Genomic DNA, 16175 nt, shown 5'->3' on the forward strand with positions numbered 1-16175 from the left:
GTGTTAGAGTATAAGCGGTTGATGATATGTTATATGTGTTCTTGCCATGGCTATGCGATAAGGGTTTATCCGTACGTTATAGTAAACAGATACAATCTGATGTGAGTTGCTATTGTTCTTACCCAGGGGAATCTTACGCAATGGGGATCCTGGGTAAGTGGAGGCGCTGCCAATAAGATAACCCTTACCCCAGGCTCCCAGCAAGCGGAGGCCCAGATCTCCTTGAGCCAACAGGTGTGTTGTATCCGTAGTCACTCTAGAGTGTTGGAAAGAGGGCTACATTTGTTTTCGGCAAAAAATATAGAAAGGGAAACATTTTAAAATGATACTTTCGCCAATAAATGTGATACAGTGTGTTTAAGCATTTAGATGAGGAATAACAGAAGAAACTGCTACATCTTTTAGACCAGGAGTGGCCAACTTCAGTCCTCAGGGGCCACCAACAGCCAGGTATTAGGGATATCCCTGCTTCAGCACAGGTGCTCAATCAATGGCTCAATCACTGAGCCACTAATTGAGCCAAATGTGCTGAAGAAGGGATATCCTTAAAACCTGGTGGCCCTTGTGGACTGAAGTTGGCAACTCTTGCTTTATAGACCCAGTTGTAAGGAAGTATCCTATTGGCCTACAGGTGAACCATTTTAGATATGCTTTGTTATTCTTACAGTACAAAACATTTGGTTGTAGGAGTAATAACCACCCTTCACAATATATTTCTGACAACATTTCTATCCACAAACATAATGTAATGGGTCAATAAAAAATGCAGCCCTTATGATAATGGCCACTGTAAGTTTGGCCCTTTGTCTTGTTGAACTCACAGATGTCTGAGTGATAAATGCCATCAGTTTACATACTAGCTAAAATGATGTATACAAATATTGTCAATGGATTTAGGCAGGATGCCAAACCCTTTTGGTGCTCTTTTATATTCAATGGAGGTGGCTCTTGGATATAGTACAGAAGGAATTGGGAACATCTTACGTTATTTATACCCACAGGAGTAACATCCACATACTGTAAGCTTTCTACATAAAAAACAAATTTGCTGAGTATGAACAATGGAGCTAATCTGATACATGTGAGTGGAGATTATTGGCATGAAGAAATAATTATAAATCAAGTACGTTTGTCAGAGGGAAAACCTTAACTTCATCTAATTTATTATTTTTAATCCAAATCATGCACAGTTATTACCGAGGATACGTTACAGAATAATTTGCAGACTAAAAAGTAACTTATTCTTACTTAATTTAGTTGTTACGGGTCTTATGGACTCATTTGCCTCAGGTTCTTTATCTGGCTGCCCTTTGTGATGAGGGTCATTTACACATAAAGTAAGCAGCGGCACAAATAGTGTACAAAAATGATACCATTTGCATTATTTTGCATAATGACATTGAGTCAATTTGTGACTCATATCATGATATCAAAAATATTATGTCATCACATCCTATTGCAAAATCAATTGAGTCATTATGCAAACATTATGCAAATCGTTGCTTGAAAAATGGTCCTCCTTGCCGCAGATGTTCTTAGCCCTATTTGGCTCATATAGAGAGGGAAAGAAGAGACGGCAAGGGAACAATGCCTGTGGTATGGCATATTCAGATGATGGTTACCTTACTAATACACAACAATGTAGATCAGGGGTGGCCAACACCAGTCCTTAAGGACCACCAACAGGACAGGTTTCAGGATATCTCTGCTTCAGCACAGATGACTCAATCAATGGCTCAGTCTTACTGACTAAGCCACTGATTGAGCGACATGTGCTGAAGCAGGGATATCCTGAAGACCTGATCTGCTGGTGGCCCTTGAGGACTGGAGTTGGCCAACACTGATGTAGATGGACACTCACACTGTTGAACTTTGGGTGCGTTCCACAGTTCAAGAGTGTGAGTGTCCAATACTGTAGTTATTTATATAGTAAGGGAACCACCATCTGAATATACCACTCCACATGGTTTTTTTCCCCTTGTCATCTCTTCTTTCCCTCTCTTTATAATCTGCTTGTTTTAAACACCTGGGCCAGGGAGACCCATTGTTTTAAGCATCAAGTTTTGGATTTTGAGAGAATCTGTCCAGGCAGCAGGAATTTATTTTTTAAATACATTTGAAACTCTTTGTGACATTCATATTTCCAATATTTTATTAGCGTCGTAGTTGGTTGGATTAATTAACAAGATTCAAGGATCCATAGGGGAATCCTGTTTTGATATTAGATTTGAAGTGTATTTTATTTTTATTTCACATTGTACTAATTACTATTTTTGTCACTGGGTGTTAATAATAAGACAATATAGGTTAACACTATATTTAGGTAGAGCACTTGTCTGTGTGTTGTCATTTAAAATGAGGCAAATTGGGTCTTTTTTTGCAATTGTCTGATCCATCCAACCTTTGATAAATCCATTCCAAGGTGTGCAGTCCATGATATACATATAATGTACATTTTAGATTCAAATAAAATCTGTAAATATATTCCTCCATTCGTGCACTGTGGCACAAAATTGACAAATCTTAATATATAAAATTGAAATTTGTGGGGTTAATAGTAGATGTGGTGAATCTGATTGGTCCGTGGGTCTGTCACTCAGCCTCTGGCCAATCAGATTGGTCCGTATCCTTGCCCCGCCACGCACGCCTCTCATTGGCCTGCGTGGCTCTATGACGTCATCCAACTGCCACTCTCTTCTCCTCCTCACTCGCAGCTCACCGTGCCCCTCAGCCTCACCCAACTGCCACACACATGCACCCAGCGGCTCCCCCATCTCCCCCCACCCATCACCCCCCCAGCTCACCTCCCCGCCGGCTCCCTCCATCACCCCCCCTCACCCGCAGCTCACCTCCCTGCCGGCTCCTCCCCCACCCCCCCTCACCCGCAGCTCATTGCACATGCACACAATGCTCCCGTTAGATGGCGACGCGTCTCCCTGGAGGATGTACACAGTGCGGCCTAGCCCGGGCGGTTCTGGCGCGAAGTCATTGTGGAGTTGCCATGCTGTTCCCCGATTCACACAGCGTTCCCCAGTTGATCCCCACGCCTGCTGAAGGCCCGCTCCTCCGGCCATTGCGAGGGCTGATACTGGGTGCGGGTGCTGCTGCGGGAGAGCGGGGAGATCTTCACGGTGCCCGGCTGCAGCCAGCACATGAAGGTGGGAGAGCTGGCCGAGGTGCTGGAGCTGGTGGCGGGGATCTGGAGGAGGGCTGACAGATGTCCCGCAGGGCGCGGCGAGGGGAAAGTGCGGCTTCCACTCCGTCAATACAGAATGTCCGTCCTGAATCTTGGGTGGCATTCAGCCCCCCCACCCCATGATTCACCCCCCACCCACCTACGATTCAAAGATTCACCCCCAAGATTCACCCCCCCACACACACCCACCCAAGATTCACCCCCCCTCACACTCACCCAAGATTCACCCCCCCTCACACACCCACCCAAGATTCACCCCCCTCACACACCCACCCAAGATTCACACCTCCACACACCCACCCAAGATTCACACACCCCCTCCCAAGATTCACCACCCCCCCACCCAAGATTCACCACCTCACCAAACAATTATTAGGGATTTACATCCGGGTCTCTCAGCTGGGGGGGGCGGGAGACCGGAGTTGCACAGGGGGGGGGTGGGATACCGGAGCTGCGCAGGGGGGGTGAGCAGAGAGAGAGGGGGAGCGGAGAAAGAGACAGGGGGAGTGGAGAGAGGAGGAAGCGCAAAATTTTAATCCCAGGCAACGCCAGGTCTCTCAGCTAGTACATTAATATATGTTGTAAACTCTGGATAGGTGTGCATGCAAAACCTTTAATGCACATGCTATAGTCTTCATCTTAGAACAAACCCCTGAGAAAACATTTACCATGCTTTTTACAGTGTGTGCTGTTCAGATCACATGAATTATGTTCTGTATCACTGAATCCAAACTAAGTACATAAGGAGACAGATAGAAAATGTATGTATGATGCCAGGTCCTGGAGAAGACCTATGGAATAATAGTGACATTGGATAACTGAATATCAGCGTTAAAATCATACAGACTCAAATGTAAATATAAAGTAAAGAAATATCTAAAAAAAAATGTGTTTATTATTGAAAACCTAGAACAGCAGAAACCATATTATCTTACTGGATTCTAGGAAGCCCTCCATACAATGTAACAATCCCAATAGGCTTTTACTGTTGCACACAACTGCTTTTGTTGCATGCTTGAGTGCATTCTGTGTATTCATGTTACTACAATTTATCTTATACTATAGGAGAATATCAGTTCTAGTTATCAAAGTCTCTAATCTGCAAAACTAATGGTAGATTCCCATAAGAAAAGGTAATCTCACAAGTTTTTCTCCAGGTTTTCCGGTCGAGAGGCTGTGATAAATCCACCCCGGCTCTTATATTGCCTGGTACTAAAACTGGCACAGAACTGTATCAATTAAAAAAATTACTCTTCCCTATGGGAAGCCCACAAGGCCTCTGTTAGGGGAAGTCTGATAACTTTAGCATCTCATATAAAGGAGCAGAAAATGTGCCAAATTGATCCATTGTAGTCAGGTCGGTTTCATCAGTGAGTGTCAAGCCTCAGACAACAAAAGGAAGATCATTAATGTTATTAACTATGCTCACAAGGAGAATATTAACATTTTTATTTTCAGCCTAGACTCCAAGAAGGCGTTTGACAAAATCAGCTGGCCGTTCCCTGGGAAATCTATGGAGGAGTTTGGCTTAAAAGGGAATTATCTCACTGGTATACTTGCCCTCAATAAAAAAAAAACCTTGGCCATACTTCAAATGTATGGAGGTGATAGTTACGGAGGTAATACAAACTGCAAGTGGCACGCAACAAGGTTGCCCTCTATCCCCCCTCTTTTCAGCTTTACAATAGTACCTCTAGCATGCATGATCATGAAAAATCCAGATATTATGGGAATAACATTTCGTCCTAATTCTTCTAAACTTTCTCTTTATGCAGATGTTCTTTTAACTTTAACAAACCCTGTTACCTCTCTCCCAAATTTAAAGAAGACCATAGAAAGGTTTGGAACTCTATCTGGTTATAAGTTACATTCTGAAAAGTCCATCACATTTCTTTCTTTCTTTTCATTGTGTACCCCACCCCCTACTTTATTTCACAAAACAAATAAAATATGTTTAAAAAAAAACAAAAAAACAAGTTAAGCCAATTTAAACAACTCCACATTTATATTTTTCATTAATATATTTAATACCGATTTATCCCCTAGTTTTGGATCTGTTTTTGAACAGGATTAAAAAGATCCTCCGCTGAATTTTAAAACAAATCACAAATTTGTATTCCATATAAGAGATCCATAAAACCTCAAATTATATATATATAATTATAACTACATAGTCTAGTCTCAAACCTGCTAGCCATTAAGACCAGCCTCACACTGATGATACTCATCAAGGTTGAAACATGTATGTGAGTGGGTCTAATGGCTTTGCATCTCATCCCAGCCTCTGTCTAAAAGCTGTGTTTAAAACAGCATGCATTGGCTTGAGGATTGGCTTGTGTAATACGAGCTTGAGACAAAAAGTGGCACTGAGTGCTCATTTGCATTTCATTTCCCAGAATCCCTTGCTGCAGTGGAAGCGCTGTAAGCTGGGTGACAATGGGGAAAGACAGGGTTGCAGACCTGTCTAAGACATGCAAATGAACATAAAGTAATATTTACAGTTGCTTTATGCTTTACTGTGGAGGGTTTTTGTCACTTTTTTTACCCACCATAACCTAAATGACAGTGGTGATTACTAGTCTATATATATATATATATATATATATATATATATATATATATATATATATATAAATAAATAAATTTAATATCTGTATTGGGTATGGTTACTGTTTACTGGCTGTGCATTTCTTTAACCCAGGCTGTGCTGAAAAGCTGTGTAATGCGGCAGGCATAAACTTATAGGGGTCAATGTTAAAATGGACAAAAAGAAAAAGATGACACTGTGTGCTCATTTGCATGTCATTACCCAGAATCCCTGATTGCAATGGAAGCACTGGATGCTAAGAAATATGTGCTCACAAGTTGTATTTTTATTTGCTTAAAACCTACTAAAAAGATGCCGGCCTTATATTATTACGTATTTCCAATATCGAAAGACGTCTTGAAAACATTGTTTGTAAATTATACAGTAGCCATTTTTTCATTGAGTCCCTCACAAAAAGATTCAGGATACCAGTAATACTATTAGGAATAATAAAGGTTGGGGAGAATTTGCCTGTGATCGACTTGACTATAAAACTTGTATTCTACACATTGAGCACCAGGTGGCACTACACTGCAATAACCATGAAAAAACAAGTAACACAGCTTGTCCTTTGGAAACAGCTTCAGAATCCTAACAATGTCACTTATACTTGTCCAGTAATGTCTTGTCTTTCACAGCTGCTGTCTCACGACCCAGACACAACATCCCACATATGGATTAATGATTTTAACAACTTTATATCACATGCAACTGTAATACACTCAATGTGAAAATAGAAAATGGACAATACCTTAACTTCTTTCCTCTGTCTGTAATTTTGGTTTGATTTAAAACCCCTTCTTTATTTTCATTTACCTACAGAAGGAATAATAACAAATTTCTTATATATGGTTCTAAAACTTTCACATACTAATTTTACAGAATTACAGGTAGTAAACATGAGAGAGAGAGAGAGAGAGAGAGAGAGAGAGAGAGAGAGAGAGAGAGAGAGAGAGAGAGAGAGAGAGAGAGAGAGAGAGAGAGAGAGAGAGAGAGAGAGAGAGAGAGAGAGAGAGAGAGAGAGAGAGAGAGAGAGAGAGAGAGAGAGAGAGAGAGAGAGATCTGCAACCTTGCCTTTCACCATTGTCACCTAGCATACAGTGCTTCCACTGCAGCAAAGGATTCTGGGAAATGACATGCAAATGAGCACAACGTTTCACCTTTTGCCTGAAGTCCATTTTAACATGGAACCGTTGTAAGCGAATGCTTGCTGTTAACACAGCTTTTCAGCACAGCATAGGATTAGATGCAAAGCCAGTGAAAGCACTCACAGACAGCTGTTTCGACCTTTTGGGTCTCATTAGTGTGAGGTTGGTTGTACTGGTTTTGCAATTGTTCCTACCCAGCCGTGAAAATTGCAAAGCCAGGCTTTGCAATGTAGCCAGGGTTAATTTAACGTCTGTCACAGTATGGTGGGATGTGTTAAATCCTATGGATACTCTATGATATTATGCCTTATAACGTGGTATTTGGTGTTATCAGTAAGTAAGATAAAGCTGGCTAAAGGTGTCCTTTTTGGCAAATCCATTTTAGATTTTAAAATGCTGTTAAGCTTTATGGTTAAAAAAAATGTGTTAAGCAAGTGTTCTTCAAAATATTTACACACACTTTTTTCAGCCGTACACATTTCGAAGTAAATTCCCATGACCCATTGCAAAGTTAGCAACTTGCACACCTGCACAGAGCTCTCAGAACCTGGATTCAGGTAACTTTTGCTTTACAACATAGTGTGAAAATATCCTGACATGGCGTGAACATGTGTTTGGTACAAGCCCACGATCATTTAGAAGGGCCATTCAGGGTGATTCTGAATGAGTAAAATGTATTAAACAGGATAAAACCCTTTCCTCGGTTAGGTGCTTGGATGAGGAGTTATTAAAATGTGTACTCAACACTTTGTTAAAGGTCTAAACCCTGAAAATGTCATCTGGATTTACACTATTTTGGGGAGTTTTAAATAAAGATTTAAATATAAATATACATATATATACATATATATATATATATATATATATATATATATATATATATATATATATATATATATATATATATATATATATATATATTCAATGTGCTGTGGAGTCATCTTCACTGTGCTAGAAAATCATTTTCCTCCATTCTAAAGAGTTGGCATGAACAACATCACAAATTCCTATTGATAACGCATTTACATACTAAAAAACTTGGTATTCTAATTGCAAAAGTAGCACTTTTTTTGCTAAGGTCCCCCGAGGTAATGTAGCACTTTTTTGATAAATATTTATAGTACATAATTCATGTCTTGTTCCCCAACATCACAGTCTAGATACATCAGAATAGCCTTACAGACCTTTATTAGACAGATGCCAGAAATGTTATCAAGCTGCAGATGTTTCTACAGTGCTTTTCTCTGTGCAGTTTTCAACCTGCCTCTAAGAATATCCATCATTTTTTCCCCCTATTATCGCCCTTCTTGCATCTTTCCAGCTGAGGGAAGGTTAAAAAACAACAAAATAACCTTAAGCGCCCTGATATCGTTTAGTTGGGTACAATTAGATACACAGAGATCAACTAATGGAATTGAGTCTTTTGCATTTTACTGTTTTTCTTAGAAATTATCTTTTTATATATATATTATAAATAGATTATATGAGCATCACTAGAGAATGAAATATTCTAAGTATACAGATGACAGTTTCTAATGCTCCTTAGATAATGAATAAAAAATTTTTTACATGTATTTTATTGTCTAACCCGAGTGGACCCTGAGAGCAGCTCTGCGGTTGTCCAATCTCTTGGGACTCCCCGATATATTTGCATATATATCCCCCAGACAAAATGACTTGTCCATTGAACAGAATATATTCCCCAGGGTCAGCGTCACGCTGGCAGACCACAGAAGTCAGCAACATCAGGAAGTCAAGGCTTTCTATTGGTGACCATGTTGTTATTTAATTTTAACAGCAAAACTTTACAGTTATCTTACGAACTAGAGTGTCCACAGTTCAGGTACTGAAACAAATATATATTCAGTATATAAAATGGAGGGTGAAGAGGGGAAGGATTGGTACGAGACAGCGAAGACCAAAAAAGAAGCACCAACCGCTCACCAGGTAAGTAGAAAGGTTAAAATCGTTTATTAAACTACATAAAAAACAAAAAACAAACATAACAGGATAGGAAAAACCTCCCACGCGTTTCGGGCTCATAAAGCCCTTTCTCAAGGAGTTATACTCCTTATAGTATTATAGAATACCATATACTCCTTATAGTATTATAGAATACTCCTTGAGAAAGGGCTTTTAGAGCCCGAAACGCGTGGGAGGTTTTTCCTGTCCTGTTATATTTGTTTTTTTGTTTTTTATGTAGTTTAATAAATGATTTTAACCTTTCTACTTACCTGGTGAGCTGATGGTGCTTCTTTCTTGGACTTCGCTGTCTCGTACCAATCCTTCCCCTGTTCATGCTGCCTTGACGATTGGATGGACGCACAGTCGGCGCTAGATGGGTCCCCTAACCACGGAGGATATTTGATTCCGATACGTGGAACCAAAAGACTTGGCGCAGTGTTCCCAGACGGACCGGAGACTGTGACGCACATCACCGGCACTAGGGAGCTCCACAGTATCGTTGGAAGAGGACGGCACACTTCTTACAGTGGCCCACACAGCAAAGGGATACAGTTGACGGAGAGCCGAAAACGGGACCACAGAAGTACAATTATACATTTCCTCTGTTATGCGTATATCCCTACCAGCTCTTATCCATTGGAATCCGGTCACTGCTTACCCTGTTTGTGGTTACCTCCACCATCTGCATGGACCTAGCGCTTGAATTAGCCCCCACATTTAGCTACTGTTGTCCTGCACTATATTGATTATTTTTTCTTTTCTACTTTCTGTTTGGAGCTTTGAGAAGCTTTTTTTCATATATAAAATGGAGGGATACATTCAAATTATTTTACCGGAGGCAACCAATAAAAGTTGGGAAATTAGCTTTTATCGGGCTACTTGTAACTTGAATATGGAAATTAATCAATTTAATAGCTGTAAAAATCAACACATGTCCAGGGTACTGTAATGTGTAGAATTAAAAAATTCTTTGTATTTATCTAATTTGTTTTTTTATTCATTTGAAATAATGTGGCCATTCTTTCCTCAATTTACAGTAGGTTATATATTTCTATGCTAGTCACTGAGGCCACAGAGTAAAAGGTAGGGGGAATCTTGTAACTCAGTCTGGTACAGCAGAGCAGGGCGGGCTATTGCAGCATATAGTTGACAGGTCAATGTATCTATAGTAACGATGCTGAGCTATATCTATCATACCAACCTAAAATTAGAACAATGGAATCGATTTACTAAAGTCTCTTGGCTGGAAAAGTACGGCAAAACCAGTGCAAAAAAACAGCCACATTCATCAAAGCCAAGAAGAGTTTTGCAGTCAGGAGACTTTAGTAAATATCCCACAATATGTTATGGATTAAATTTACCAATACAACAAATGTAACATGTCTATTCAGCTGTGTAAGAGACATATGCAGAGGCACACACATTGAGACAGTTTGGGGGAAATAAAACATGGCTTTATTTAGCCTATCCCTTTAAACAATGCACAGCATACAAAAATAAACAAATAAACAAATAGCCGATCCCTGTGTAAGTGCTAACTCACTTCCCCAGTCCCTATCTGCAAGGCATGGCGGAAAAGCCCCTTACCAGCCTATCACCCCAAAGTCTTAAGAGGAACTTCAAAGGAGGTGGCTCTTCAGGTCAGTCTATGATTCTGGGTCTGGATGGGTGTTCGTTGAGGGGTCAGCCTCTGGTAGGTTCCTGGGTTTGCTGCACCCTAGAAGTGAGGTCTGTTCTCTTGGTGTCTTGTATTCCGCACACGGTAATCCTGTGTGCTCAAGGGTCTCTTGGTTAGTTCACAGCAGGAGGCTTTTACACTGCTCTGATTAACCAGGTGGAGACTGGCTATAAGTTTTTAGCTGCAAATTAACCAGCTCCCTGCTGGATTCCTCAGACCATTGAGGCTTTCTAGTGAAGCCTCATTGAGACAGGGTTAATTCCCGATTACAAGCTGAAATACCAACACTAACGTATCCTGTTTAATATGCATCATATAATCATAAAGAAAAATAGTAGACAGAAAACAAAATAAGAAAATAAAAATAAATTTCAAAAACCGTACTGAAATATCTCTTGGAGTTATGTTGTCAGACACGTAGTGTTGTGAATGATTCCTCCTGTGGCGAGATATCTGAAAAACACATGCAATATACTAGTTAGAAAGGTATATGACTTTTACTACACATTCAGAGGTATCTCACATTTTAACATTCTACAACACTTCAACTTCAGAGAATACTTTGTCTTAGAGTACTAATACTGGGAAACATTCTTACTATCTTACAAATTTATTGATACTCTTACTACATACGCAAGCTGCTGTTTGCCTATTGGCATCTTAATTCCTATGGAAGCAGTAAGGGTGTACTTAGTTTTTCACACATGGCTTCTCCATTTTGGCTTTATTTTTGTTAAATAAATCATGACACGGTGTAATATGTCATGTGTTGTCGTTCATCTGAGGTTGTATTTACCTAATTTTAAGACCTGCTAAGGAAAAGATGATTGTTATTATGCCCTGATGTGTAAAACCATAGAATTCAAAGAGGGTGTACTTTCTTTTTCACACAACTGTATATATATATACATACACACACACACACACACACACACACACACACACACACACACACACACACACACACACACACACACACACACACACACACACACACACACAGTGTAACCGTGTTATATATATGTAAACATGTTATATAACATTTATATATTTTCTGCTTTAAAATAGTTTTCATTTGATGTTTCTCACTATTTTAAGATTTTGAAATCTCACTTGGTGCTACCACATGTAAAATCACTGAACAACAGCTATATTTGTAAGTTTTAAATAAAAACATAATTTACATCTTCCACACAGTATAAAAGTTTACATGACCTATTTAAAAAGAATACCGCTTAGCAAATACATTAGTGGCAAGTAACATCTGGTGACAAGGCTCTGTCCTAAAGTGTTTTGCTCTCTTAATATTATGCATCTTAAGCAAAAGAGCTTTCATGAAAAATACTTTGGTTACTGGCAGTAACTCCTTTGGGGAGAAAAAATATGTCACACCACATTTTCTGTATTTTGCAGTCCTGTTTTCAGTCGTGTCATCTCCTTGTTTTATTAACATGTAGGGTAAGTGAGACTGATTTGCTGATGCTATTGAGACAACTTTTAAGATCACTGACTTTCTATTTTTTATTATTTATGCAACTTTTAAAGGAATTGTACTCAGATACCATTACTATAGGAAATCATTATTTTCTGTAAACCTGTGATTAATATTTCAGAAATTTAGACATTATATATATATATATATATATATATATATATATATATATATATATATATATATATATATATATATATAAAAATACATTACTTTCAACAGCATAGCATGTGTAACACAGTCAAAACTGGGACAGTGATACACTGGGAATAGAATTTAAAAAGGAAATAAAGTCCCAACTTCCTGCCCTCTCATTTCCCATATACAATAGCCATTTTGTTACAGACATTCCCCATGTGCTACAAAGATAGCACTGACTATCATGAACCTTAGTTTATATGCTTAAAATGTGAACATATGCCTTGTTTTGGCTAATCGGGTATTGGACAACCTTCCTCCCTGCTGTCACTGCTCTTAAAACAGCAATCCCTCCTTCTTGTTTTTCTTTAAACACCCCGCCCCCCATTTCTTTACAGGATCGAATTGGGGTGTCCTCCAGAGTTGAACTGTGCTATTGTCCGCTCCATGGACTTCCAGGTTCCTGTTGAAGTTATGTTGAAGAAGAGTCCTCCTAAGTATGTCTTCACTGAGTTCCTACATTTATTTTTGGGTATTACCACTGGGTATACTAATTCAGTAAGAGTGTTACTATGGTGCTGTTTTATTAATACATGCACAAGTGGAGTTTTTGTTTTAAGTAGTGGTTTAGAAAGTTTACACCATCCTATTTTTGTTGTTTCCACATCACTATTCAAAACATCACACCAAGGACCATCGCCAAGGAGGACTTTTATTCAACATAACCTAAGAAGGATTTTGGACAATCCATGAGTCATCCAGGCTGCAGGACTTCTGGCACGCAAAAGTACAAATTTATATTATTTATTTATAAAATATTTTACCAGGAAGTAATACATTGAGAGTTACCTCTCGTTTTCAAGTATGTCCTGGGCACAGAGTAAAACAAAATAATACATGGTTACAAATACAGTTACATAAATGAACAAGGTATACATTATATACAAGACATTGCATGCACAGTTAAAGAAAATATATATTATGAGCGTATGAAACAGTTACAGACCAGATTAAAGTGTGAGACAGCCTTAGATTTGAAAGAACTTAAGCTGGTGGTGGATATGAGAGTCTCTGGTAGGTTGTTCCAGTTTTGGGGTGCACGGAAGGAGATGGAGGAACGTCCGGATACTTTGTTGAGTCTTGGGACCATGAATAGTCTTTTGGAGTCTGATCTCAGGTGATAGGTACTGCATGTGGTAGGGGTGAGGAGCTTGTTCAGGTAGCTGGGTAGCTTGCCCAGAAAGTATTTGAGGGTGAGACAGGAAAGGTGAACTTTGCGCCTAGACTCTAGTGATGACCAATCTAGTTCTTTGAGCATTTCGCAGTGATGTGTGTTGTAGTTGCATTGGAGAACAAAACGACAAATTGAATTGTAGAGGGTGTCAAGTTTGCTAAGGTGGGTTTGAGGAGCCGAGCCATATACTATGTCTCCATAGTCAATAATTGGCATTAGCATCTGCTGTGCAATACGCTTTCTGACCAGGAGACTTAGGGAGGATTTGTTCCTGTAAAGTACCCCTAGTTTGGCATAGGTCTTGGATGTCAGGGTATCAATGTGCATCCCGAATGTTAAGTGGGAGTCAAACCATAAGCCCAGGTATTTAAAACTAGTGACAGGTGTTAGGGTGGTGGTAGCGTTGGTTCTAATCAGGAGCTCAGTCACTGGAAGCTTTACAAATTTAGTCTTGGTCCCAAATACCATTGTTACAGTCTTGTCAGTGTTTAAAAACAGTTTGTTTTGGGAAATCCAGTTTTCGAGTCTCAAAAAGTCAGACTGAAGTATGTGTTGAAGGTCAGAGAGGCTATGGCTGTGTGCATACAGGATTGTGTCATCTGCATACATGTGTATTGAGGCTTCCTTACAAGCTGTGGGAAGATCATTAATGAACACTGAGAAGAGTAGGGGCCCCAGAACAGAGCCTTGCGGTACACCACAGGTGATATCCAGGGGGTTGGAGTTAGAGCCTGAGATGGACACATGTTGGGATCTTCCTGATAGGTAGGACTGAAACCAGTTTAAAGCATGTTTCCCTATTCCAGAGCTCTGGAGTTTGTTAAGCAGGATAACATGATCAACTGTGTCAAAAGCCTTTGCAAAATCTAGGAATACTGCACCAGTGAGTTGTCCCCGTTCCATTCCACACTGGATTTCATTGTAAACTTTTAGCAGGGTAGTTACGGTGGAGTGTTTGGGACGAAACCCAGACTGGAATTGGCTAGGGAAATTTGTCTTATATTACATTGGGACATTTATTTGTCAATTTACACTTATTCCTTTTGGATATTAGCGCTAAGTTGTGTAAACTCCACCACTCCTGGTGAAGTTACCAGATTTAACTCATCCTTTAGGGGAAACAAAATGTCCACCAAATATCGGACCAATAGGAAGCCACAATGTCATTGGTTGTGGCCTCCTATTTATAGTGATTTACATTCTCTTTAAAAACCAGGAAGTAGTACTGGTAACTTCACAGGTAAGTACTTCACAGGAAAGCATTCGAGAATGATGGGTTCCCCAGAGTTGACAATTGCATTGTTCAGCTTTTGTGTACCCCAAATACAATTCTGTAAAAAAATTGAATTAGTTAGAGGGGATTGCAACTTTAATGTGAAAATAGAGGCAATTCTCAACTAACAAAAAACAACGAGGAATACTCATACAGTCAACATATATAAAAAAGCTTGGCCGCCCTTCACTACCATTAGGGTTTCCCCTGGAGGTAGTTATAGAAAAGTCCCAAATAACTAATATTCAAATATATAAATAAAGATATGAGGTGCACAAATGCTCTTATCGCACATGTCCAATCTTCAGACAAAATCACGTACAAAAATTAGAATAGGTCATGGCACTCAAGATAAAAAAAATGCCATTTAATTCATCTTAATGGTAAAAGAATATGGAAAGGACATTGGCGTCTAAGCTGCAAAATTGTTAGTGTATCTATCACTCTAATTCAGTATGTTATGTTCACATCTGAGAAGTAATAGATATATTGATTAAGAATACATTGCATCCCTAACCCTTATCACTTTGTAAACCGTCCTAAAATCTCTCCAATCTCTCCAAAACCCTCCAAAGTCACCAACCTCACCAATCCAATCGACTTCACTGTCAGACCCATCACCATGAAATAGAAAGGCATCACAGGGCACTGCAAATTTTAAACATGTTATTAGCCAAATATTGATACAACGTTTCGACCTACATAGGTCTTTATCAAGTGAGAAAGTGGCATGAAATAAACATCATATAATGTGTCTCTTAAGTAATCCACATAATCCCCATAGTGCCCTCTGTTAATCATCCATTAATCGGCTCCATCCCTGCAGTTACTCATACATCAGCTGGATCCAATTTGATTTCTCTGCCTTATGTTTTTTGGCCTTCCTGATTGGTCCGTGTCTTGTCACGTGACGTGCCATGCTATCGTGACGTTATGACGTATCACGCTACTCAGTGTCCTCGCGTTGTTTCCATAGGGTGTTTTTCCATCGTCATGGTCAGAGCTCCCTTGGTTCCTTCTGTTCACCTCCGTTACCACACGATATATGTCTGATGTCACAACTTGATTAGTTGTGCATGTACAACAGCACAACCAATCAGGAGCATGAAGAATAATAACCGGTCACCAGTACAACCAGTAAACGGAAAAACAGAAATTACGCGATAACGTTCGGTGCCGTGATGTATATCGCATGGTAAAGGAGGTAAACAGAAGGAATCAAGGGAGCTGTGACCATGACGGCGGATTAACACCCTATGGAAACAATGCGAGGATGCCGAGCAGCGTGATGTCAGGAGAGCATGGCAGTCACGTGACAAGACACGGACCAATCAGGAAGGCCAAAAAACGGAAGGCAGAAAAATCAAATTGGATCCATCTGATGTATGGGTAACTGCAGGGATGGAGCCGATTAATGGATGATTAACAAAGGGCACTATGGGGATTATGTGGACTACTTAAGAG

At 39.7% G+C, this 16175-nt stretch overlaps 1 protein-coding gene across 2 annotated transcripts in view; it reads right to left on the reverse strand.

The window, feature by feature from the left end:
* ARHGAP15 (Rho GTPase activating protein 15) overlaps positions 1-16175 on the reverse strand; it is a 491379-nt gene that overhangs the window by 417464 nt on the left and 57740 nt on the right. For both annotated transcript variants that reach the window (XM_075609463.1, XM_075609462.1), the window contains 2 exons: positions 10959-11027; positions 6535-6599 (listed from right to left, as the gene is read on the reverse strand). In XM_075609463.1, the coding sequence (XP_075465578.1) occupies positions 6535-6599; positions 10959-11027 (134 nt within the window). The remainder of the gene's footprint in view (positions 1-6534; positions 6600-10958; positions 11028-16175) is intronic.

Source organism: Ascaphus truei, chromosome 7 (assembly GCF_040206685.1).
Source record: "Ascaphus truei isolate aAscTru1 chromosome 7, aAscTru1.hap1, whole genome shotgun sequence".
NCBI classification, from domain to species: domain Eukaryota; kingdom Metazoa; phylum Chordata; class Amphibia; order Anura; family Ascaphidae; genus Ascaphus; species Ascaphus truei.